General features: G+C 41.9%; 5 protein-coding genes across 10 annotated transcripts; 3 read left to right on the plus strand and 2 right to left on the minus strand.

The window, feature by feature from the left end:
- Positions 1 to 365: 365 nt before the first annotated feature.
- h3f3d (H3 histone, family 3D) lies at positions 366 to 2,117 on the minus strand. Its single transcript, XM_079333740.1, has 4 exons — positions 2,010 to 2,117; positions 1,166 to 1,303; positions 923 to 1,076; positions 366 to 830 (listed from the first exon to the last, which is right to left on the minus strand). The coding sequence occupies exons 2-4, from the start codon at positions 1,291 to 1,293 to the stop codon at positions 702 to 704; spliced, it is 411 nt and encodes a 136-aa protein (XP_079189866.1). The 5' UTR covers positions 1,294 to 1,303; positions 2,010 to 2,117; the 3' UTR covers positions 366 to 701.
- A 914-nt stretch (positions 2,118 to 3,031) lies between these two features.
- cUnh8orf33 (chromosome Un C8orf33 homolog) lies at positions 3,032 to 4,913 on the plus strand. Of its 2 annotated transcripts, none has more exons than XM_079333712.1 (5): positions 3,032 to 3,286; positions 3,567 to 4,015; positions 4,099 to 4,189; positions 4,277 to 4,423; positions 4,534 to 4,913. In XM_079333712.1, exons 1-5 carry the CDS (start codon positions 3,259 to 3,261, stop codon positions 4,704 to 4,706), a joined length of 888 nt encoding a protein of 295 aa, XP_079189838.1. In that variant the 5' UTR covers positions 3,032 to 3,258; the 3' UTR covers positions 4,707 to 4,913. The 2 variants fall into 2 exon arrangements, with proteins under 2 accessions (XP_079189838.1, XP_079189839.1); XM_079333713.1 differs by lacking the exon at positions 3,032 to 3,286 and having other exon boundaries at positions 3,599 to 3,688; positions 3,801 to 4,015.
- A 525-nt stretch (positions 4,914 to 5,438) lies between these two features.
- Positions 5,439 to 10,840, plus strand: anks3 (ankyrin repeat and sterile alpha motif domain containing 3). Of its 3 annotated transcripts, XM_079334527.1 has the most exons (16): positions 5,439 to 5,544; positions 5,881 to 6,072; positions 6,247 to 6,445; positions 7,346 to 7,467; positions 7,550 to 7,631; positions 7,749 to 7,866; positions 7,981 to 8,127; positions 8,245 to 8,370; positions 8,459 to 8,574; positions 8,657 to 8,821; positions 8,896 to 9,020; positions 9,117 to 9,258; positions 9,365 to 9,638; positions 9,728 to 9,793; positions 9,878 to 9,969; positions 10,066 to 10,840. In XM_079334527.1, exons 2-15 carry the CDS (start codon positions 5,906 to 5,908, stop codon positions 9,958 to 9,960), a joined length of 1,932 nt encoding a protein of 643 aa, XP_079190653.1. In that variant the 5' UTR covers positions 5,439 to 5,544; positions 5,881 to 5,905; the 3' UTR covers positions 9,961 to 9,969; positions 10,066 to 10,840. The 3 variants fall into 3 exon arrangements, with proteins under 3 accessions (XP_079190653.1, XP_079190651.1, XP_079190652.1); XM_079334525.1 differs by having other exon boundaries at positions 7,981 to 8,370; XM_079334526.1 differs by having other exon boundaries at positions 5,473 to 5,544; positions 5,861 to 6,072; positions 7,981 to 8,370.
- Positions 10,841 to 11,728: 888 nt separating this feature from the next.
- On the minus strand, positions 11,729 to 18,693 carry wdr24 (WD repeat domain 24). Of its 2 annotated transcripts, none has more exons than XM_079334523.1 (11): positions 18,601 to 18,693; positions 17,768 to 17,842; positions 16,841 to 17,325; positions 16,389 to 16,566; positions 15,640 to 16,312; positions 15,144 to 15,250; positions 14,943 to 15,070; positions 14,742 to 14,846; positions 14,282 to 14,619; positions 12,800 to 12,984; positions 11,729 to 12,285 (listed from the first exon to the last, which is right to left on the minus strand). In XM_079334523.1, the coding sequence occupies exons 3-11, from the start codon at positions 17,319 to 17,321 to the stop codon at positions 12,117 to 12,119; spliced, it is 2,364 nt and encodes a 787-aa protein (XP_079190649.1). In that variant the 5' UTR covers positions 17,322 to 17,325; positions 17,768 to 17,842; positions 18,601 to 18,693; the 3' UTR covers positions 11,729 to 12,116. The 2 variants fall into 2 exon arrangements, with proteins under 2 accessions (XP_079190649.1, XP_079190650.1); XM_079334524.1 differs by having other exon boundaries at positions 16,841 to 17,349.
- LOC306817553 (uncharacterized protein) lies at positions 18,284 to 20,708 on the plus strand. 2 transcript variants are annotated; one of them, XM_079334528.1, is made up of 6 exons: positions 18,284 to 18,346; positions 18,979 to 19,079; positions 19,459 to 19,552; positions 19,670 to 19,829; positions 19,961 to 20,113; positions 20,400 to 20,708. In XM_079334528.1, exons 1-6 carry the CDS (start codon positions 18,296 to 18,298, stop codon positions 20,579 to 20,581), a joined length of 741 nt encoding a protein of 246 aa, XP_079190654.1. In that variant the 5' UTR covers positions 18,284 to 18,295; the 3' UTR covers positions 20,582 to 20,708. The 2 variants fall into 2 exon arrangements, with proteins under 2 accessions (XP_079190654.1, XP_079190655.1); XM_079334529.1 differs by lacking the exon at positions 18,284 to 18,346 and having other exon boundaries at positions 18,727 to 19,079.
- The last annotated feature ends 1,629 nt before the right edge of the window (positions 20,709 to 22,337 follow it).

The following is a 22,337-nucleotide window of genomic DNA, read 5'->3' on the forward strand; positions in this document are numbered from 1 at the left end:
TTTTCTCAGTCCTACAGCATGCATTGTAAAAAAAAAAAAATCTTAGCAATGTTCAAGTTGTGTTCGACTCAACCAGGACAACAAATTTAGTGTATGAATTATTGGATATTTAAGGAAAATATGCCAGGCCAGTGTAAAATACATTTCAAGGTTTTGAGTTAAATGTCACCCTCTTGTGGTGGCTACATTTATTGGCCATGTCTTTGGCTCAAGAAGTTACTAATTCTTACTGATGCTGCTTTTTCAAAGAACTTGCATCCAAAGTGATCTTAAATGCATCAAATTGCCCTTACTTTAATTACTAACATGTCTGGCAGAGTAGATGCTGGAATCATCATTTTAACACAATTAAAGTTAGACCGAGATTTTGAGGTAGCGGAAAGTTTATTTACAGCACAAGAAATCCCATGACATGCACACAGGAGTAAAAGGGTTCTAAAATAAACTCGCAAACCTGAGGAAGGCAGTGGAATATTTGTTTCAGCATTTACATACACGAGAAGCGCTACTCTACAGTGAATAGTACAGTCAGGGGAAAGTCAAGAGTGAAAGGGAATTGGCAAGTGACGTACAAAACAAATGTCTGAAACTACAAAGAATATGGTAGAACGCATGCTGGTAATAATATCAAGATTTACAAAACAAACCCAAGTCAGACCCCCTCCCCACCCACCCCCACTAAAAAGATAAAATCACAACATTTATGCACGCTCTCCTCTAATTCGCCTGGCAAGCTGGATATCCTTGGGCATGATTGTAACCCTCTTGGCGTGGATGGCGCACAGGTTGGTGTCCTCAAACAGTCCAACCAAGTAAGCCTCACTGGCTTCCTACAAAGAAAAACAGCAAAAATTGTAGCAGCTTTTTATAACTCATGACAAAAAAAAAAAAAAAAAAAGTTAGTTGAAATTCTCTCCCTCACCTGTAGAGCGCCAATAGCTGCACTCTGGAAACGCAGATCCGTCTTGAAATCCTGGGCAATTTCTCTGACAAGACGCTGGAAGGGCAGCTTCCTGATGAGGAGCTCAGTGGACTTCTGGTAACGACGGATCTCTCTCAGGGCAACAGTTCCGGGCCTGAAAACAACAAATACATGCCTCGTTTAAAACCTTAACAGTCTTGGCTTTTTGTGCTCGTGCAGAGGACCATGAATCTGATCAGTTACCTGTATCTGTGGGGCTTCTTTACTCCGCCGGTGGATGGCGCACTTTTCCTGGCAGCTTTGGTGGCCAGCTGCTTCCTGGGCGCCTTTCCTCCGGTGGATTTACGAGCGGTCTGCTTGGTACGAGCCATCCTTTACCTGCTAATTTAACACAAAAGATGAGACAAACTACGACAGAAACAATGTCCAACAGCAGTTTCCCCCTTATATAGATTACTGGTAATGCGTGTGCCGCAGTAACACCAGGCTGTGACCACGTGACCCTCATCTTCATTAAAAACAAACATTTCATAACTGGTAACTCTACAAACAAAACGATGAGCAGTCAGTTCGAGCTCAAACTAAGGTTATTTTAAAAAGTGCAAGCTATGCCTTCGTTACGCCGAATGATAAAACAGAATAAGAGGGAAACCCGCCACCATTAAACTCGAAGAGAAACACACGTTTCAGACGGCTGTTGTTGTTGGGGAGCAAATTTAAAGCTAGCATGGACGGTTGCAAAATGGCGCCAGCTACCCAACACAGAGATCCACAAGACGGCGTTTTCTTCCCCGCTGGATTTATATACAATCCTACACAGCAGATAACCATTAATTAAATATTACGTCCAATGACAGGGGTTTATTGGTTATCAAAGTTCAACAAACAAACTTTAAACATAGCATAACGGTAAGCTAATGGGAAATTGCGCGCGCCGTTTTGTTGTCAAGTGTGTGATCATTACAACGAGTCTAAAAGTGATTAAACCTTTTGAGCACGTTTAAAGACAACGAAATGTAAAAGAACAATATCCATTACGATAACAAATATCAAACACTAAACAACGTACGAAGAAATGTGTCTATACCTTTTCGTTTCTCAGAAGACTGGTATCTTCTCTTCGCTTGTCTTCGATGATATTGACGACCGCTGGCAGAAGGCGGTATTTATAGTCTGAGGGGCGCTGCGCCTAATGTCCCACCCCTGTGTCCACATGATTGGTTTAGAGAGAAATCCTTTACGGAATGTGATTCGCTGAGGAGAAAATGAGGCTCACTGGCTCTGCATTCGAAGTACAGTAACAAAAACGTCTTTAAGTTTATATAACTACTTAAATCTCTCATCAAACTTGATTGATTTGTTTATTCCTGAAACCAACACATTTGCACAGAGGTGCTGTTTCTTTTCCCATGATGTGTAAAAAGTTAATGTTGCGAGACCTGGGCAAAGGGCAACAGAACCACATAAAGAACCATGCTTCTCCTAACTACTGGCTGAATCGGTATTTAGTGATATCATGGTGATTATATGGTGATATATTCACTGATGTGGTCATAGTTGATCCCCTAATTCAAAATCTACCCAGGAAGCAGTGCTGGGCCTGTGTTTTGGTCCAGTTTCAAGATTCAAGATTCAGGATTTTTGTTTGTCACATGTTCAGATGTGCAGTGAAATGTAAGGACTGTTTCTCAGGCTATGCAATAACAATAATAACAATAAATACTCAGTTTAGCGATAATAGAATAGAATATAAACTAAAAAATAAAATGAGTTGAAATTACAAAATAATAATTGGTAATGATGTGAGAAGCTGGTGAGGAAATACTTGAACAGTGTGACAAAGATTCTTATAGTCGTATATATTATCTTACATATATGTTTTATTGTCTAAAAAAACAGCACATTTCCTGTTTCAAATCAACAATATTTCTTTAAAGACTAATTATGTACAACTTAATTCAGGACCTTCATACATGTTAAAATGTTGCCAAATATACCTTTATTTTCATGTATCAAGACACCGGCCTGCAAGGTATGCGCATTCATACATTATTATAATTTTTGAAATGAACATTTCGTATTTCTGTCTCTTCACTTTACTGAGAGCGGAACGATACACGGCAAAGTATATATATCCACCGGATCTCTTTCAAGGTAACACCAGTGGCGAGTTTATGAACACAGCTTAATTTTGTTTAAAAAAAACAGGACTAAATCTTGGATTAAAATGACGCTCCTTTTTTTACATTGACAAAAACTTAAACTACAGCTTCTTAGTGTCAGTAAGAAAAGCTGGAACCTTTTGGTAGAAATCCTGCAGCACCGCAAGATTCAGCATGACCGATCCAAGTCTGCAGTTTATAGGTACTTTATGATTGTATTTTAAATCTTAACTCCACCACAAGCTTATCCATACAATTTTACTGTGTGTTTGGGCTATTAATTGCCGCACAAAATGTGTTTGATTTAACTTTAATCAAATCAGCAAAAGGCATAAACTGACTAGTTATGTTATAGGCTACTGTAGTTTTATAATATGTTCATTTTATCTGTCTATTAAAACAAGTGTTGAGGATATGAGATTGAAAACAATGCACTGCCTCCAGAAGCAAGTTGTTTACTCGTTTGTTTGTCCATTTGCCAGATATTGAACCCAAATCAAACAGTTCTGTTCCTGTTGAAAAAAGATCTGAAAAACCGCTCTGGACTCGAACTGACAACGTCTTCAGGTTTAACTTCCTACCCAACAACTCTGCAGCTCTTCAGGTGGAAACATCGCCATCATCCATCACTGAACCTTCGGCAAGCAGGAAAACTTCAACAGGACAGAGCTCTGCTTTTGCTTTCAACTTTCAAATCCCTTCTGACCCACCTATAGAAAACATGGAGATGACAGAAACCGTGAGCACATCTTCCCCGAGTAGCCAACAGGAAAAGCCTTTGGCCATGCCAGAGGTTACCTCAGAGTCATTAGTGCAATCAAAAGCCAAGAAGAAGAAGAAATCTGGAAAGAAAAATTCCTCAGGAAGCACAGAGATGAAGCAAACATCAGGTTCAGCGGAGGGCAGTCAAGAGAGCGAGGACACAGAGCTGGTCAGTGTGAAATGTTTTCCTTTAAAGTAATCATCATAAGATCTAGTTTGTTTCATGTGGTGTGATGTTTGAATGGCTTTCAGAGTGCAGAGGAGCAGCTGAACAGACAGCTGGACTGGTGCATCGAGCAGCTGGAATCGGGAATGAGGTCCAAGAAGGGAACACCAAAGCAAAGTATTCCATTTATATCAAGTAAAAACAATTTAATGTCTTATGTAAATCTTTTTTAATTGTGATGCTTTAACCGTTTCCTCCCTGCAGAGGAGGAAGCCTCTCGTGCTCTGAAGACTCTACAAAGCTCCAAAGCTCCTCTGGCCAAAAAGAGGCAGGTGATGAGAGCCATGACTGGAGACTACAGGAAGAAAATGGAGGAGGAGAAGAGCAAACAGTACAAACTCATTCATAGCGGTGAGTGGATTGTAGGAGTAGCATGATTTGTTTTCCTAAAAAAGTGGCTTATGTGCAAAAAGGAGCTCCCTCAAGTTCTGTTTTTTGACAACATTTTCCCTTTTTGGCAGAAATTGCTTCAGCTCAAGTGAAAGCTGTGTCAGATTCTCCAAAGTGTGTTTTCCACCGCCGAGCAGAAGCCAAATCGCAAGATACAGACCTGGAAGAACATACTCAAGAGCAAGCTTCGTCAGCCTTTGTCTTCACCCCATCAAAGGAACAGTTCCACTTCAATTTCTTCTGACCTGTGATCTGAAGACACATATTACCATACAATGTGATCGACACTGTTGGGGGGATTTTAACAATACCCTGTGCAGAAAATAAGGGACTACATGGGCAAAAATGATCAAAATCAAAACGCATACTATTTTCAAAATGCTGATATTCAAGTTGTTCTGAAATGACTGCCACGTTTGTTTCTAAATAAAATTATTTTAAGTTTTTTTTTTTTAACTTGCATTTGTTTTTTATAATTAAAACAGAACGATAAACAATCATACTAAGATTTCTACTGTAATGTTTGTTCTCATCAGTTGCTACTCTTGTAAGAGAATTGTTGGTGTTTTGAGGGTCAAAGGTGACAAAATGTTTGTTCATTTGTTGAGGCCCTTGGTACATTTTTTAAAATTAAATAGAGTATAAGATTTTATTTAGGGGGGAAAAAAACTTTAACTTTGTCAGCATAACTTTAGGTTAGTGGTTTCCAATCTTTCTTTTATTTTTAACTTTTGATGCCAGAAAATGATTCAATGTTTAGTTTAGTTTTGGTCATTCATACAGCTCATTACTGAAGGGATGCTTTTCTTTTGATTTGTTTTTTTATTTGGATTCGCAGACGCATAGTGATAAGAAAGATCCAGCATTTTAAGCGTTAATATTTGTATGAGTTAAATATACATATACAGTTGATATCAATGACGAAATATATGTATTATATTATATATCAGTATATTTACTATACGTGTTCTCGAAAGAAAAAGTTCAGCAGCCATAAACAGGAAAGGGCGGGGCATGTTTCGACACGGGCATAATTCAGGGTCACACATAAAAAAAACTTTCAGCCGCTGAGAAAACGAACAGTAAGTTTTACATCATAACATTTACACTTAATTTAGAAGTATTAGTTCCTCAGTTTTATTTGTCGATAAATACGGTAAATTACGATATTCAGCGCTTATTCCGAAAGTGTGTGTTAAGACCGGGGCTAACTTTATCCTGCTACGCTAATCTCGAGCTAGCTAACCAAACAACTCTCAAAGTTTAAAAAACCGCATAAAGTACGTTTTAAATAAAAAAGGAACTTGGATTAAATTAATTTATTCGTAAAAAGTTGCACGATTATGACCAACATGTACCTATGTAGTTTAGTAGTCTCTGTTTAACTGGGGTGTTTAGTCTCGCTTCTGTCTTTGCAGGTTTGTGAGGAGAAAAAGGTGAAAGATGTCTGAGCTCAGTGATGAAGCCAGTGAATCAGAGCAGCTGGGTGCCAGTCTCTCTCTGTGGCTGGGTGACTCCTTTGTGCGGCCTGAGGAGCTGGATGTCCCTCTGGACCTGCACACGGCCTGCTCTATCGGACAGTACGACGTGGTGGCAGAGTGCATCAAAAAGTAGGTCCTGTAATCATCTTATTTTTCATATAAAGTAGGTCCTGTAATCATCTTATTTTTCATATAAAGTAGGTCCTGTAATCATCACATCTTTAACATTATAGTCTCCTGAATGTTGCTGTCATTCCTTTGACACAAATGTGTGTATTAAACAGTCTGATCGTGTCTCTTCAGACATGAGGTGGATCTGGATGGTAAGAACATTGGAGGGTGGGCCCCGTTGATGTATGCCTCCTACATCGGCCATGACAACATCACCAATCTGCTGCTGGAGGCTGGTGTGAATGTAAATGCCACCACTACTAAAGGGTTAACTCCGCTGATGCTGGCAGCAAGCTGTGGGAATGAAAGTATTGCATACTTTCTGCTTCAGGTAAACACACACAAAAAAAGGTAACAGTACACCTGTCTGTGGGTTTAGATAAGTTTTACTTTTAGTCTCTATGCAAAGTTTCCACACTTCACTCTAAACAATTAATGGTGATTGTGTTGTTTGTTGTTGTGTTTAAATGCCATCAGAATCCAGGTGGTAGATGCATTTTAAACATCAAACTTTGTTGTTTGGCAGATTGTACTCAACCAAAATGTAGCTTTGACTTTACAAACTTGAAAGTTTTGTTAAGTTGTTAAAACTTCATATTTGGCATAGTATCATGGCATGGTATCCTTTCTATGAACAATTTCTGATGCAAACAATTTTATGGAGCAGTCTGAACACAGGCTTCTTTTACTACGTTTGTTTTGATTCTTGTTGTTTTCTTTCACTGACCAAAGTTAACTTCCGGCCTGTCGGATCTACGTCATTGTTATTTTTCAATGGTGTCGCATTGAGAGTGACACAGAAGACACATTGAAGCGACCGACACGTTCAGATTGAGTCAGATCTGTAGGAATCAGATTTGAAACCACCCCCGTGTGTGGTTTGAATCCGATTTGGGAAAAATAAGATCTCATGTGTTCAGACTAGCAAAAAAAAATCAAACCACATACAATCTGGATGTGCTAAAAATCAGATTTGGAGGTGCAATGTGAACAAGGCCTGTGAGTCATAGGTGGCTAAAACATAACAAAGGAGGAGATTTTCAGTGACTTGTCATTAAGGCCACTTACTTTTAATGCCTCTGTAATAAGTGCCATTAAACATGGCACAAAGAGCTAATACTTCATAATTAAGTACCAGGATTTCCACGTCAGATTTGCAGAGCTGAAAAGAATAAATTCAAAGGCAGTCAAGGGCTCCAGATTCTGAAATGAAGTGTTCTTAAATTAAAAGCAAGGTGCTGAGTTGGAGCTGAAGGACTCGAGAGGCTGGACCGCTCTGTTCCACTGCACGAGCACGGGCCACCAGCAGATGGTCAAGTTCCTGCTGGACAACAATGCTAACGCTAATGTGAAGTCAGTGTTTAATTTCATTCCAAAGTTGATGTAACCCTCCATTCAGACCGAGTGTTCATTCCTATTTTTTTGTCCCCCACAGGGAGCCGGGGTCTGGTTTCACTCCCCTCATGGAGGCTGCTGCTTCTGGACATGAAATCATTGTTCAGTACCTGCTTGATCATGTGAGCTGATCACCATTCACTGATGTGCTCTCTGAATGGAAGAAAGAAAAAGTGAGGCACTGAAATCAAACAAAGCAGCTAATAATCGGAATCGGTTTTGTTTGACATCATTTACAGAAAGTTAAAGTGGATGATCGCAATGCAAAAGGAGAGACTGCCCGTGCTCTAGCAATGATGTACGGATACACCAAAATCGTCAGCCTCATCGACCTGCGTTCTCCAAGGATTAAACCAGGTACTTTTTGTAGAAGCTTACCGTTGACTTTTAAACCTTTGCAATACACAGTGACATCTTCTGTATGTCTTTTATTTTCTGATTTCCGGGTCTTTGTATGTGTGTGTCCTTCAGGACATTTTGAAGACCTGAGCTCCTCCGAGGACTCAGACACTGCACCCCCGAGGATAAGAAACAGAAACCGAGCTAAAGGCATTAGCATCCACGACGGACCCCAGGCCATCGCCAAGTTCCGAGTAGGAGGCTCCAACAAACTGTGTGGTAGTGTCACACATAATTCAACCAGTCCGATGAACCTAATCCATACCAGCCATGTGTCAGAATGGAATCGATCTAAAATGAGAGTTATAATCAGCTTGTTATACTTTTTGTGTTCAGAGCCGTCTTCAGTTCCTCCGGGCTACATGACCTTTCAGAACATTGGTGAACAGAGTGAAGCCATCTGCTACCGTGATGTGACGTCTCCCATCAACGAGCTCGACGGTCAGAGCAACAGCAGCAGAGGTGAAAACACGTCTTCACTTTTAAAAACGCCGACACGTAATGTCCCTTTTGAAATCTGCCCACGCAACAATTTTGTACCACGCCGCAGACGACAGTCCGTTCTTCGACAACGACATGCCCACCATGAGGAGCAGCAGCAGCAGCAGCGAAGGCCTCCCGCAAGTGATCGGTCTCAACTGGGAAGGCTCCGTGGAGAGTAACGAGGTCTCAACACGCAAACAGAGACATGCTTCAGAGTCTTTTCAGCTAACATTTTGACTCACCAGGGTTTTTTTTCCACCATCAGGACTCTGACCAGTGCAAGAAGAGCAGCTCTCGCAGAGTAAACAAAGGTCATTACTCTAAAGGAAAAGGTCGCCATGGAAGCAACGATACAGCTCACGCCACTGGTGCAATGAACTGTGGGATGCGGTCAGCTCTTGTCCCTCCTCCTTCTTACACTGGCCCAAAGGTACGTCTGATTAACTGCTCACTGTTTTTCTGTTTGGGGTTCTTTTCCAGCTTTGAAATCGTGTGTTTCTGCAGGATCTTGCCGAGTTCTTGGAGCAAATCGGCTTCTCAAAGTATCTCCCCGTACTCGAGGAGCAAGACATCGACCTGCGGATATTTCTCACTCTGACTGAAAACGATCTCAAGGAAGTAGGGATCACGTAAGAAACGAGGCTCCTTTTCATGATCACCCAGCACTTTTGATTTTCTTTTTTTTTTTTTATCATTATTTTTGAAACGCTGAATTTGTTCTCCAGTTTGTTTGGACCAAAACGTAAGATGACGTCTGCTATTGCAAGGTGGCACAGTAATGCCCGACCGCCCAGCGACGCTCTGGAACAAGCGTATGCCGACCAGCTTGAGGCTGAGATGCAGGAGATGGCTATTCAGCTACACAAGGTAATGTCAAATATTGAAACTGCAATGTTATTATTCAACCTTTTCTTATCACCCAACTGGAGAAAAAAAACAAAAAACTTCTGCCCTCATTGAACCAACCATTTAGCGGTGTGAGGAGTCAGAGAGCCTGCAGAGCCAGGTGTCTCAGGAGAAGGAGCTGCGTACCGTGATGGAGGGATGTTTGATGGAAGACAAGATGGCGTGGAGGAGGGTGCACACCGAGCTGGTGGAGAACCACCGCTATGCTCAGGACATGAGCGCCACTCTGGCAGAGTCCAAAGCCTGTCTCACTAAACTGCTCTCCCGTTTCACTGCTGACCAGAACAGCAGCTCCAGTACTGGCGTGGAAAACAACATGAAAGATGACACTGGTGATAAAGGTGAAATGAGGTTTTCTGTGCTGGACAAACTCTTCTATATGTGTCATTATAAAACAGAATTAGTAAATGTATTCTGCTTGTACGTGCAGCTGGAGATGGGCTGACAGACGTAGCAGAGCTGATAAAGAAGCTGGATTTCTACGAAGAAGAACTGGGTAAGATGGAGAAATGCCCATGATTTCTTTTTTTTTGCGTGGTCATGTTCGGATGATTGTAAAGATGTTGTTTCATCATCACAGCGGGAAAACTGCAAACAGTGCTGCAGAGTCTGAGGCGACTAAGCGCCCCTGAAAAAGTCTCAGATAGTTGGGAGCGCCCTTAACCTCTCCAGGTGAGGACCTAAAACTCCATAGCTTCCACTTGACGGCCTTAACAAGCGCTTAGGGAAGTCCTTTTAAAGACACAGTACCCTTTGTGTTTGTTTCAGAGGAGGCTTTTTGCCAGGATTCGACGGCGGGTGATTCAACCACCCGGAACAATCTCACTGAAATGAGTAAGGCCAGAGACGAGGCCGACCCTGCAGAACCGGTAAGGCTAAGAGACCGAGCAGCCTGACCTGCTGCTCCTCTGGGATTGGCTGACGGAGCAGAGCTCGCCAGATCGGCACAAGCGCGGGGCGGCTGCTGCAGGGAAAGGACAAACAGGCAGGAGGGGTACTGGACCCTGACTCACTTGTGCTGGTGTAAACTGGACTCCTGTAGTCAGGCAGTGAAAGAAGGGAGGAGGAGGAGGACTGATCCAAGTTTCAAGGATGGTTAACGCTGTGAAATGTATAAAAAAAAAAGTGAACTCTCTTCTTGAATGAATTGTGGTTTAGAGTTCATACAACCAGCAGAAGAGGTTCCTGTCTTGAAAGTTGAAGAAGTTCAAAGAGGTTCTAGCTGTACTTCAATCAAATTAAATCTTTGTCTGCTGTTTTTACGTGTTTAGAAAAAAAACGTCCTGCTGAATGTAGATAGATTTCTAAAAGCTGTCAGGTAACAATATGCAGAAACATTTTCTCATAGCAGGGCAGATCTTTTCAATCCATTGTGCTGAAACTCTGGAGATGCAGAGGTAAGAATGAAATGATTATTATTCTTCTCTTAACGTACGTGCCACTTTTAGAAATGATTCAGGGGTGCAATCCAGTGGTTACTCAACAGAAAAGAGAAATGCTTTGTATTTGGTTCTGTATTATAAAGCTCCTTTTGATGGATAAACTGGTATGGCTTGATTTTTCCACTCTGTTTAAATTGACAGAAATATCACAAACATTTGTAAGAGACAGACCTTTGCTTTAGCTAAATGTGGGAAACACTGAAGACGTCAAGGAGCAGTTAAACGCAGTCTGACATTAAAATAAAGGCAGAAAGAGATGTGGTTGTTTTCAATGTGAATGCCTCTGCAGTAAAATGATGTGAAGACAGTTTTTGCTCAGTAACAAGTCGATGCCATTTGAACCCTGTTCCAGTTAATATTCAGCAGGTGATGCGGACACAGCAACATCCAGCCGACAGTGCTCTGGCCTCACGATGGACAGGACGATATTTAAACTTGAATACAGCCTGACATGTAAAGTTGTCCTTACACGCTCGAACACAGGATTAAGATAAAAACACTTGTGATGATTGTGAATGTGTCCAAAGAAACACAATGAGAGTTATGAGTTCAGACTTTACTGATTAAAATATTCTCCGCCCGTCAGCGACACATTTTAAAAATCATTCAAATCAGGAGGTATGAGGCTGCGAGGTCGTGTGATGTCACAGAGGTTATCAAAGTGAAAGCTGTTCTGTTGTGAGCAGTAACTTAACACACTGATGTTACTCTGAGCTGTACTTAGAGATGTTGGCAGGTTTCCAGCTTCTGCACCCATGAGAGTGAAGTGAACGAGTAGTGTTCTTCGTCTAACTAAGGAGTCCCCGAGCGAGGCCTTGTATCCTCCCCGGAACAACACAAGGGCTGCAAACCGGACGTGCTGGACAGCAGAAGGAATATATTCTGAGCTCAGTGCGAGTTTCACTTCACTGTCTTTGAATAAACTGAAGCAATGTTTCACCAGTTTTGATTCATTGAAGCTGAGAAAAGAGACTTCACTGGTGCAGGTCGACTATGTTCATCTCAGTATGTATTGGATGGTGAGACATAAATTAACGTTACATTATCTACAGTCCTTCAAAATAAGTTGTATGTACAGACATTCACAGCCCATCTTTAACAAGACTCCAGGATGAAACTGAGGAGTTAAAAAACGATGTCATTGGAATATCTATCACAACATTTGCATATATACATGTTTTACTTATTCAGATACAAAAATGACAGCACACATGACGTGTGTTTGCTCCACTAGACCTTCAGCTCATCTCTTTTCAAACGCACACAAAAAGAGCGCCAGGCCTGGATGGATGTTCGCGGACATGTTTGGTTGTCTGTAGCGCGTTTTAAAAACGGTGTCACAGGTTGATTCCCGCTCCCTCCGAGCGCCGCGAGACTTCAGGTGTACTCACACAGGTGACCGCAGCCAGCAGGACAGTGCGCGCTGCTTTTGAGCCAGTTCATAATGTGCTCCAGATGTCCACCGTGACTGCAGCCCTGACACCACACAAACAGTCCCTTCACCACATGGTGGCACACCGCACACACGCTGGCACACTGGTGACACCTGGAGGAGAGACGTCAAATGTTCAGCGTAGTTTTCGCTTGTAGGATGAAATGGAGACATTAAAAGGTGTTCACTGGACACTACCAAGAAATATTGTCGCCTCTGACTTTCTATGCTGCAGACTTTGATCAAACTAACTAAAAATGTTGCTTTGTTAATCAGGAAGTGGTCGCGATTGTTTGGTGGATTTGGCTTTTTCCAAATGTTTTTGAATTCCTGTCTGTCCATGTAAGTGAGTTTGCAAACTGTTAGCAGTAGATTTATACTTTGTGTAAAAACAAGATAAGAAGGTCTCCCCCCAAAAGAGTCTTGGGGTGAACAGTAAAAAAATAGAATAGTAAAAAAATACTTTGAGGTGAAGGAAAACTGCACTTTTACTTCCAAACAACAATCTCCCTTTAACAAAAATATAGAATTAGTAAGATCAGCTATTCAGGATAACGAATGCGGTAAAGTTTAGAACCATGAAAGAATGTTTTATTTTTTATTGAGAGGATGATGAGGCGGTTCATACCTGTCACAGATCCAGCCCCTGTTGTTCATTGGCCGCTTGCAGTTGCTGCAGTTGATGTGCAGCGTTGTAGACGCCTGGTTCAGGCAGGTGATGGCGCTGCACGTACTCAGCTTGATGACCTCGTTGGACACGTTCCAGAGCTCAAATCGTTGGAGCAGATCGATGTAAGACATGTACCAGTGCTCCTGAGATGGAAACAAAATGCATGAAAACCGCAGTGATTGGAGTTTATTTCAAGTTGAACTCAAAGTCTAAAGCACCCTTAAAGTGCTGACACTGCACACGCGGGAGCTACACTCACCGACCAGCTGTTAAAACTGCTGGTTAATGCAAATATCGAGTCAGCCAATCACGTGGCAGTGACTCAATGCATTTAGACTTGTGGACATGGTCAAGACGATCTTCTGAAGTTCAAGCCGAACATCAGGACGGGGAAGAAAGAGTGACTTTGGACGTGGCATGGTGCTGCTAATCTACCATGTCAAGAGTTCACAGAAAACGTTCGGTAAAAGAGAAAACATCCAGTGAGCGGCAGTTCTCTGGGCAAAAATGCCTTGTTGATGCCAGAGATCAGAGTCACCCAAATAAACTACAACCGAGGTGCATCTAGGATCGCTCAACACGTTGAACTTTGAAGCAGAGGGGCTACAGCAGCAGAAGACCTCAACAGGGACCATTCCTGTCAGCTACCAACAGGAAACTGAGGCTACAATTTACACAGGCTCAACAAAATTGGACAAGTAAAAGATTAAATAACGCCGCCTGGTCTGATGAGTCTCGATTTCTCGTGCGGCATTCAGATGGTTGGGTGAGCATGAAAGCATGGGTCCATGGTGTGGGGGATATTTCCTTGGCACATTTTGCACCCTGTGTGCTAATCGAACATCGTTGAAACGCCACAGCCTATCTGAGTATTGTCGCTGACCATGTCCATCTCTTTATGGAAACACTGTTTCCATCTTCTGTGGCTCCCTGGCAGCAGGACAACGTGCCGTGTCACAAAGCTCACATCATCTCTTACTGCTTTCTTAAACATCGCAGTTAGTCGACTTTATTCAAACGGCCTCCTGGTTCTCCAGCTCTCAGTGGAACGGAGCACCTTTTGTGATGTGGTGGAACGGGAGATTCGTCTCACGGATGTGCAGCCGACAAACCTGCAGCAACTTTGCAGCTACGATGCTATCATGCCGAGATGGAACAAAACCTCTGAGGAATGTTTCCAGTAACTTGTTGAATCTACGCTTCAAAGAACTAAGACAGTTCTGAAGGCAAAAGGGAGTCAGACCTAATTCTAGCAAGGTGTACCCAATACTGTGGCAGATGAGTGTATGTTTGCAAATACATTCAACCTTACATTTTGTAGCATAATATCAGCTGTTTTTGTACTTTAAGAACCTTTTTTTTTGTTTTTAAATAATTCCCTCTGCAGACACAATCATCCTAAGAGATTTAAGCTGTGTGTTTTCTTGTTTGGAATCTGACCTGTGTAAGATCATCGATCTCTTTACGGATCCGGTCCCCCAACACGATGAGCACGGACACCGCCATTTGCACGTCACCCTGCTCTGCGTAGTGACTCAGCATCTCTCTCACAATGGGACAGAAGAAGCTGGCTGGTAGATGTGGGCTGAACAGCGGCTGGGAGATGGAGATGAGTGAGAAGGACTCGATGGGTGTCAGACATGTGACCTCTGCCTCGTTGCCGCTGACATGTGGGGAGTCGGCCTTGTCCTGCTGAAGGTGCTCTGGAGCTGACGGGTTATCCATGATCTCGTGGCGCAGCTGGAAGGCCTCCTGGGGCAGCGTGTACTCCTGCTCCTCTGTTTTGACAAAAGCAGCGTGGATAAAATTAGACAGAGCGCTGAGCGAGGAGGGAGTTATAAATAGCAACAACTGGTGTGAGCAACTTTTCAGATTCCTCACAGACGGGACTGTGACTGACCCGTTTGGTTTTCTTGCTCCATAGAGTAAAGGTCGTCGTCATCTAACTCGGCATCACCGAACATGTACTCAGCCTGGCCTTCGCTTCCTTCCGTCTCCTCATTTTCTGAAGGGAACGTAAAAGAATGGCTTAGAAAATAGCCACAAGAAAATTATGGACAACGCCCCCCTGACATCTCCGAGTATTAATGTTCACTCTCACCTTCATTATTATTGCTGATGTGCGAGTTCCCGGGCTCCAGGTGGATGTTGTCCTGTCTGCTCTCCCCTTTACCGCGCTCCAGTCTGCTCTCTGTGCCCATCCCTGAAACCATCTCCTTCATGCTGAAACTGAGAGCATGACTCAATGAGCATGAAAGCCTGGAAAAGGCCGACAGAGCAACAATGAAATGCTCATCTCTACCTGTTCATTAAAGGCAACGTGCCAAGTTTACTGAGGTTTGGACCGGGTGTTGTGAGGTTTGCAGGGTCAGAGAACATGATTCTCAGCATGCTCCATGTTGTGGAAACCTTAGTACAGGAAAAAGAAGACGTTTAAATCAAACAAAGGTCAGCAGATTAGTTAATAATTAAATAGTTGCTTCTTGCCCTGGATCAATCCTCTTTCCAGGGTGTTTATTACTTTATGATTCTTAAGTAGCAAGTCATTTGCTTTGTATAAATGTTTAACGGTAATATGTCTATTATTTATTTCAGATCAGAATCTGTCAAGCCTCCAAAGTTTAGCTTGATTACATGACACAGCATTCTTTTTCAAATGTTTGTCATTTTGAATGTTTTGGGATTTTATACGTCTGCTATCATGACCGGGTTCCTCATGTGAAAGAGATTTTTAATCACAATCACGACTTCCTATAAATACATAGTTATCAATTTGTGTCAGTATTGATTAGTCACACCTGAGGTCTTTTGAGCTCCCGAGCCACCTTGGCATTGTGGTCACACAGCTCAGCAAACGGCTTCCCGCTGAGGAGGTAGAGTTGCGCTGTCTTGACAAACCAGTCCATGCGGTTACTGTCTAGGTCCGTCTCAAAGACGCTGAGTGCGCTGGACACGTGGGCAAACTGTTCTGTCGGGTCCGGCTTCTTGAAGAAAAAGATGGGGTAGCGGCGGTCGCCCAGAGGGTACGGCTTCTTGTTGGCATCGCTGCTGATCAGACTCTCCTTCGCAGCGAAGGCCAAGTCACCAAAAAGTCCAAAGCACAGACCCTCAGGGTTGGCCTTGTCCACAGGACGAGTGGCATCCTTGAACATGTGTTGGTAGAGTGTGCTGTCTTTAGAGCCAGACAGCAGGAAGTGAGGGTCGTGCTGGTGGCGCCATACAATTCCAGTGGTCACATCTTTGTGTTCCTCGAAGGTGGCAAAGGGAATAAAAGGTCTGCGAACATCCCACACGTAGATGTTATGATCCACCATCATGGAGCAGGTCGCTAAATGAAACTTCCTCTCAGGCCGCCACTTGACCCGAGCCACTGAGGCGATCGTCTGAACACAGTAAACCTCCTTGGCCCGGTTTGTGGTCATGTCCCACACTTTCACCATCTTGTCCCTTCCACCAGTGGCCAGCCAGCCCCTAAAAAGGAAATGTGATGTTTAGGGTGTTTAGATTCTGAGCAGCGTTAGTGTCACAGAGTCCCCCCTTCTCTTACCTGTCGTCAGGGTGCCAGTCGCAGCAGAACACGGGACCGGTGTGAGCGGTGAACATTCGCTCATAGCGGTCCGGCCGCCTGATGTCCCACAGCTGGACGTTACCATTCTCAAAGGAAGCAGCAAATGTGAAATAATCCTTCATGCTGAACTGAACGTCCCTGACACTCTCCGACTGACCTAAAGACAAGACAATGGGAAACAATAAACAATCACAGATACAGTTTCTTTCCCTTGTATATAAACGTAAAAAACAACACTTTTGATTTAAAACAGAAGTATTTTATGTTACATCAGTGTGAAATGGTTTAGGAACAATTCTCAAATCCAGTGGAAATATGTAGAATACATTTATTTATTTGCAAAGGTAAAAAGAATCTTTTAAAATATGTCCCTTCTTGCATTTCACTTTTATGAATTGAAAAACAGTGATGATCATCACATCATGTTCTACCTGAGAATGTGCTGACAGACTCCTTCTTGCGAAGGTCAAAGCACTTCATGAAGCCGTCCTGTGAGCCACTGAGCAGCATGTACACCTCTGTGGGGTGGAAGCACACCTTGTTGACAGTGCGTTTGTGTTCAGTAAACAGCTGGTCCTGCTTGTTACGAGACGGTTTTCCCAGGTTCCAAGTGACCACTGCTCCATTGGTGGCAGCGGTGGCCAGCAGGTTCTCCTCCATCTGATGCCACATAACATCTGCACAGCTGAAGTTGAGAGACGGCTTGCGGCCGACTCTGAGATTCAGCTTCTCAACAAACTGCTCCTCCTCTAAGGCGTAGATCTTGAAAATGTTTCGGCCCGCCACCACCACCTGCGTTGCATCACGGCACACGCTGATGGCGTTGGCCGGCGCGTCCAGGTGGCAGAACATTGTCCGACCAGTAACAGTACTGTTGCTGAGGGCTGTGGTAACCCGGGACATCTTCTCCATGTTCCTGGTGAACACAGCAGTGATTTACCTGAGTTTAGACACAATTTAAGTGACAAGATTGATCAGGTAAACTGCAAATACATTTGAGTATTTTACTATTACAGCACTGCTCAGTCTTCACCAGGTTATTCTAGCTGTTCAACAATCCACCAAATGGTGGCAGTAAAGCAAACCAGATAAAGAGATTTAGAGCACTTGGTGCAGGGGAGCAGTGTGTGTAACAGAAACATTAAAACAGTGTTTCATCTGTTTGAACATTGACACAATAAAATTGCTTAATTACAATAAGATAGATAACATATCTTCATTGTCACTGAACAAGAACAACAAAATACTGTTAGAGCAGGCCAGTAGATGATACATCAAAAACATGCAAAACACTATGATCAAATTTACAAATAAGAACATAGATCAAATATTACTTGGATATATGGATCATTACTTACTTGATGAAGAACTGCTGTCTTTATGAATGTCAGGAGCAGCGCAGAGTCCTCTTCATGAGCTCCCATGAGAGACAACTTATGTGTGAAAGAAAAGCATGTGTGCTAAATACATGTAATACGTGTGTGTGTATATATATATACACATACATATGTGTGTACACTTGTTTTATAGATTGCTAATCATTGTCGATAATCAAATCATAATTTTTTTCTTAAACTGACGAAAATACAAATATAGCACATTTTCTCTAAACTTGAGAAATAACTTAATAGCATCATGTAATAACATACAATGTGTCAATAATATAATAAAAATTATAATCCTAATGTCGATTTGTATTTTTATCTTCTCGTTTTCAGGGTTGTCCTTAAAAAAAGCCTCATTCTGGTTGTTTACCTGAATAATCAGCTGATAAACATCAGTGTGATGAGCTCAGGTCAGTTTGAGTTCTTACACCATGTGACATTAAAATGTGCTTTAACACTTTTCCTAAGGACTTCTAACAGCACACCTCTATATACCTTTAAATGATGCATGTTTTCAGTCGGTTCGTTTTCATTTGGTTGTATCTAAACCTCGTATCTAAGTCCTTCTTCAAAGTGCTCCTGTTTTGTCTGCAAACAGCTGAACTTCTTGTCCAGTGAACTCAAATCATAAACATGACAGCAATGTGATGCTACTGCTAGCCGGCTAACGCAGCTACTGAGAACTTCTGCAAAAAGCAGCAAATTAAACAATGAAGTCACACATTTGGAGACATGTGAACAAAACAGGTTATTCTGGGTAACGGTGTTCATGCAGTGTTAATAACAAAGAACTTAAGGGGACAAACCTTGTGAAACTGTTGCTCACTGCTAGAGGATACTAAAGGAAGTAGTATTTTGTTTTAAGATCTCGCGAGAATGCAGTAGGATGAAAACGGAAGCGCCGTCACAGACGCCAATCATTTAGGAATTTGTTGAACGTTCATTTGTCACTTTTGTTTTTCTTCAGGTGATTTCAGGAGGAAGAAGGTGGCTTAAATAGAAAGCTAGCGAGGTCTCAGTCAAACAAGTTTGAATAGTTTACACTGTTTAGATAATGCATTAAATGTCGTAATTGTGCAGCCAGTCCCTGAAGAAGATTATTTACAAGCTGACATCTTTCATTCAGTGTTTGTGTCTGATGGTGTGAGCTCTCTGTTACCATGACTACTCTGTTTGTCTGTGAGGATCCATCCACGTGGAGGACTGTGTACAACAAATACTGGGATGTAGTGGAAATCAAGACGAAAGGCAAGAAACCTGGAAAGCTGCTGAGCCTTGACAAATGGTAAATCTGCTCACTGCAGTGTTCACAGTATATCAGAGTAACACCTGTCACATTTTAAAACCTGTAGTAACACATTTTAACCAGCTGGCGTCCAGTGGATTATAGGATAGATTTTAATATTTGAGTCATTCTGATTTCTGGGGCAATCAGAGTTATTGACGTTGAAGGTGTAAATTTAATCAAATAATCCAAAATCAATGCTCACAGACTTGCAACTCTGTCACTGTGTCTTATCCCCCGAGAGGGTTCAATTGTCATGGAATTAGATTTGTTGACATGTCAGCTGGACTGTTTTATAGGACTCCAGTTTAGTTGACAGTGCCATGAATAAAGTATGAGATGTAACTGATCCTTGTTGTATGTTTGCTTCTGTGTTCAGGTATCAAGAGGAGCTGCCCACACTCATATCAAGCAGGCCTGAAAAACATGTCACTCAGACAGAACTGGTGAAACTGATGGAGTGGAAGCTGACTGTAGGTTTCTAGACTCTGTTATATTAACTTCAAGAAACTCTTAACGGACCCACACTAAAAATGTCACAAAGCAATCAGCTGTGACCTGAAGTGACCCTGTGTGCTTCTTCTCTGCAGAGAGGAAAGTTCAGACCGCGGCTGCAGCAGCTGGTAGCTTCTAACAGCGTGGACACTGTGGAGAAATGTTCCAGAAAGGCCTTCAGCCTTCTTCCTGACGTGCAGGCATCGATCTCAGAGCTCAGCACCTTGAAAGGAGTCGGCCCAGCCACTGCATCAGGTAAGCACAGGGTCAATAAGTGCACAGAGTTGTACTTACATTGCCAGATTCCCTGCCCTCTGTTTGAATAGTTTGTACTCACTTCATACTTACATTCAGGGCTGATGGGACGCTGATGTTTTTTTTTCCAGCTGTGTTGGCTGCAGGAGCTCCAGAACAAGCTGCATTCATGTCTGATGAAGCCATGGAGAGTGTGCCAGGATTAAAGCCTATCCAGTACACAGCCAAACACTATGCTCTCTACCTGGGCAAAATGGTGGAGCAGACTGAAAAGCTAAACAAAGGTGAGGTTATGACTGAGGACATGATGGGTATGCAGGGTACTGAGCAAGTCTGGGACAGGCTTACTTTTCGTCTCCAAGGTCAAAATAATAAAAGAAAGCAGCTTCTTTCAGTGCCTTTAAAAAGTGAAAGAATTCAAGTTGTTGTGGTGTAATTCATTTTGATCATTTTGCAGAAATCGTTTTCACCTTGACATTCAAGGTTTTTTATTTTAACCAGTGTAATAAAAAAGCCAAATAAAGTTTACTTCATTTCTGAAGGCTGGCTCATTGCTTCTCTTCTCCTCAGTGGATCCCCTGCAGGACTGGACGCCCCACAGACTGGAGCTGTGTTTGTGGGCCATGACCATCGCCCAGCAGCAGAGGCTTCCACTTCTGAAGGACGTCGATGTGAAGACCAGCAGTGTGGCAGACAAGTGCTCAGATGCTGACGCTGACCAGAGACCAGCAAAGAAGCTCAAAACAAGATAAAAATCCCCCTTTTTTTACATTGTAAAAAAAAATGGTAAACATAAATAAAAGTTTCAGGATTCTTTTTTTTTGTATTTTTCTAAAATAATAAATCCTTTTCATGAAATAAAAAACGTCAAGAGTTTAATCATGTTTTTGTGTTGTGAATGCACTGAATTAAACCAATAGGTGATGTGTACATTTTTATACTCAGTTTAATTCAATGTTAAGGAAATTCTCTAAAGAAACTGTTTTGTTGCTCCAGAAGTGAACAAGTCTAATGTCATGTAGTTTCAACAAACATTTTAGCCATAGCCATGTTTAACTGGACTACAATACAATCTAACAGTAAAAATGGATGTCACACTTGGAGACAGAAATCCTCCTCTTAAGTGTGTTTTATTTTCTGACCAAAAATTCAAAGTTATTCAGCTAACATTTTCTTACAGAAAAAAAATAATAAAAAAATCAGAGAATCTGGTTTTTTAGAAGATCGAAATATTGATCAGTTTTGAAGCTCAATAGTAAAAATGAACAGCAGTAGTAAGTGGCCACAGTATTCTTTATTTATATCGTTTCTAAATCAAAGCAAAGTACAACGAACAGTACAAAATAAAACAAAATATATTCATATATATACAATATAAAATGGTTCCGTTCAGAACATTTAAAAAGTACAATAGATTGTGAAATAATTAATGAGGACTTTGATATAAATTATCCCTATGTAAATTTAGTTTTCCTTTAGATTCCTCATGACGGAGAGAAAAATAGCTTCTTCTGCTTTTTCTTTTTGTAAACGCTGTGTTGGTACAACCTCTTGTCTGGGCTGAGAGATTGAACCTCGTTAGCTTGGCACCATTAAATCGATACAAGTAAAGCAGCTCAGGAAAAAAACTACCACAGCAGCACAGATATGACATTTTTTTGTTTGTATTCTGAAGCATCAGAGGGAAATGATGTGACGTTAGCATGATCTTCCGTAGCCCAGGCAGTTTCTATAGACATGAAAAGAATCTGCACCAAAACTGGAAACTCAGACTTCTGCAATATTGAAGTCAATAAAGCAGAAAAAACCCTCATCATCAGAGATCAATGCTGAATACTGAAACTAATACCGAAAAAAAATACCCTTTATGCTCCTTTCTCTCTACGCTGGACAGAAAAGAGTGTTCCTAAACTATATAATCAGAATGTGCAGAATCCTATTTAATTTAAAGGTTTAAATTCACTGTTCTCTTAGCAGAAAGCTTGGCTTCATATTCAAGTGAACTATGACAATTATTCCAAACAATTAGATTCACAGAATCTCAGTTTATCTTTGTTGAATTTTAATGGAACATTAAGCCAAATTGCTGCACTTCTGGAGCCCTAGAACACCAACATTTCAATGCCTGCAGTAACACACTATGGAGCACAGAGTTATGCAAGGGTGAGTGTTCAATCAATGTTCCATCTTTGAGGCTACATTAGCCAACATTACCTGCAAGGTGCTGCCGTGACAAAACAACAATAAGTATTTTCAAAAAAGGCAACCTGGCCGGTTTGTTGGTAAGCATAAGATCCAGTTGTTTGCACTGTTGTGTTTTCTTTACTGTATTTTCTTCATCATCATGTGAAATTGTAGAACAAACAGCCAAAAAAAAAAAAAAAAAGCACCCTCTCTGCTGGGTGTTCGGTCTTAGGCTTATATAGAACATGGCATTGGGCTTTACAGCACAATTGATTTTCATAGGACGGTAGAAAGCATCAAACGTTGTTTATGGCAGTAGAGAAT

This window comes from Symphodus melops (genome assembly GCF_947650265.1).
Source record: "Symphodus melops genome assembly, chromosome: 21".
Taxonomy (NCBI): Eukaryota; Metazoa; Chordata; class Actinopteri; order Labriformes; family Labridae; genus Symphodus; species Symphodus melops.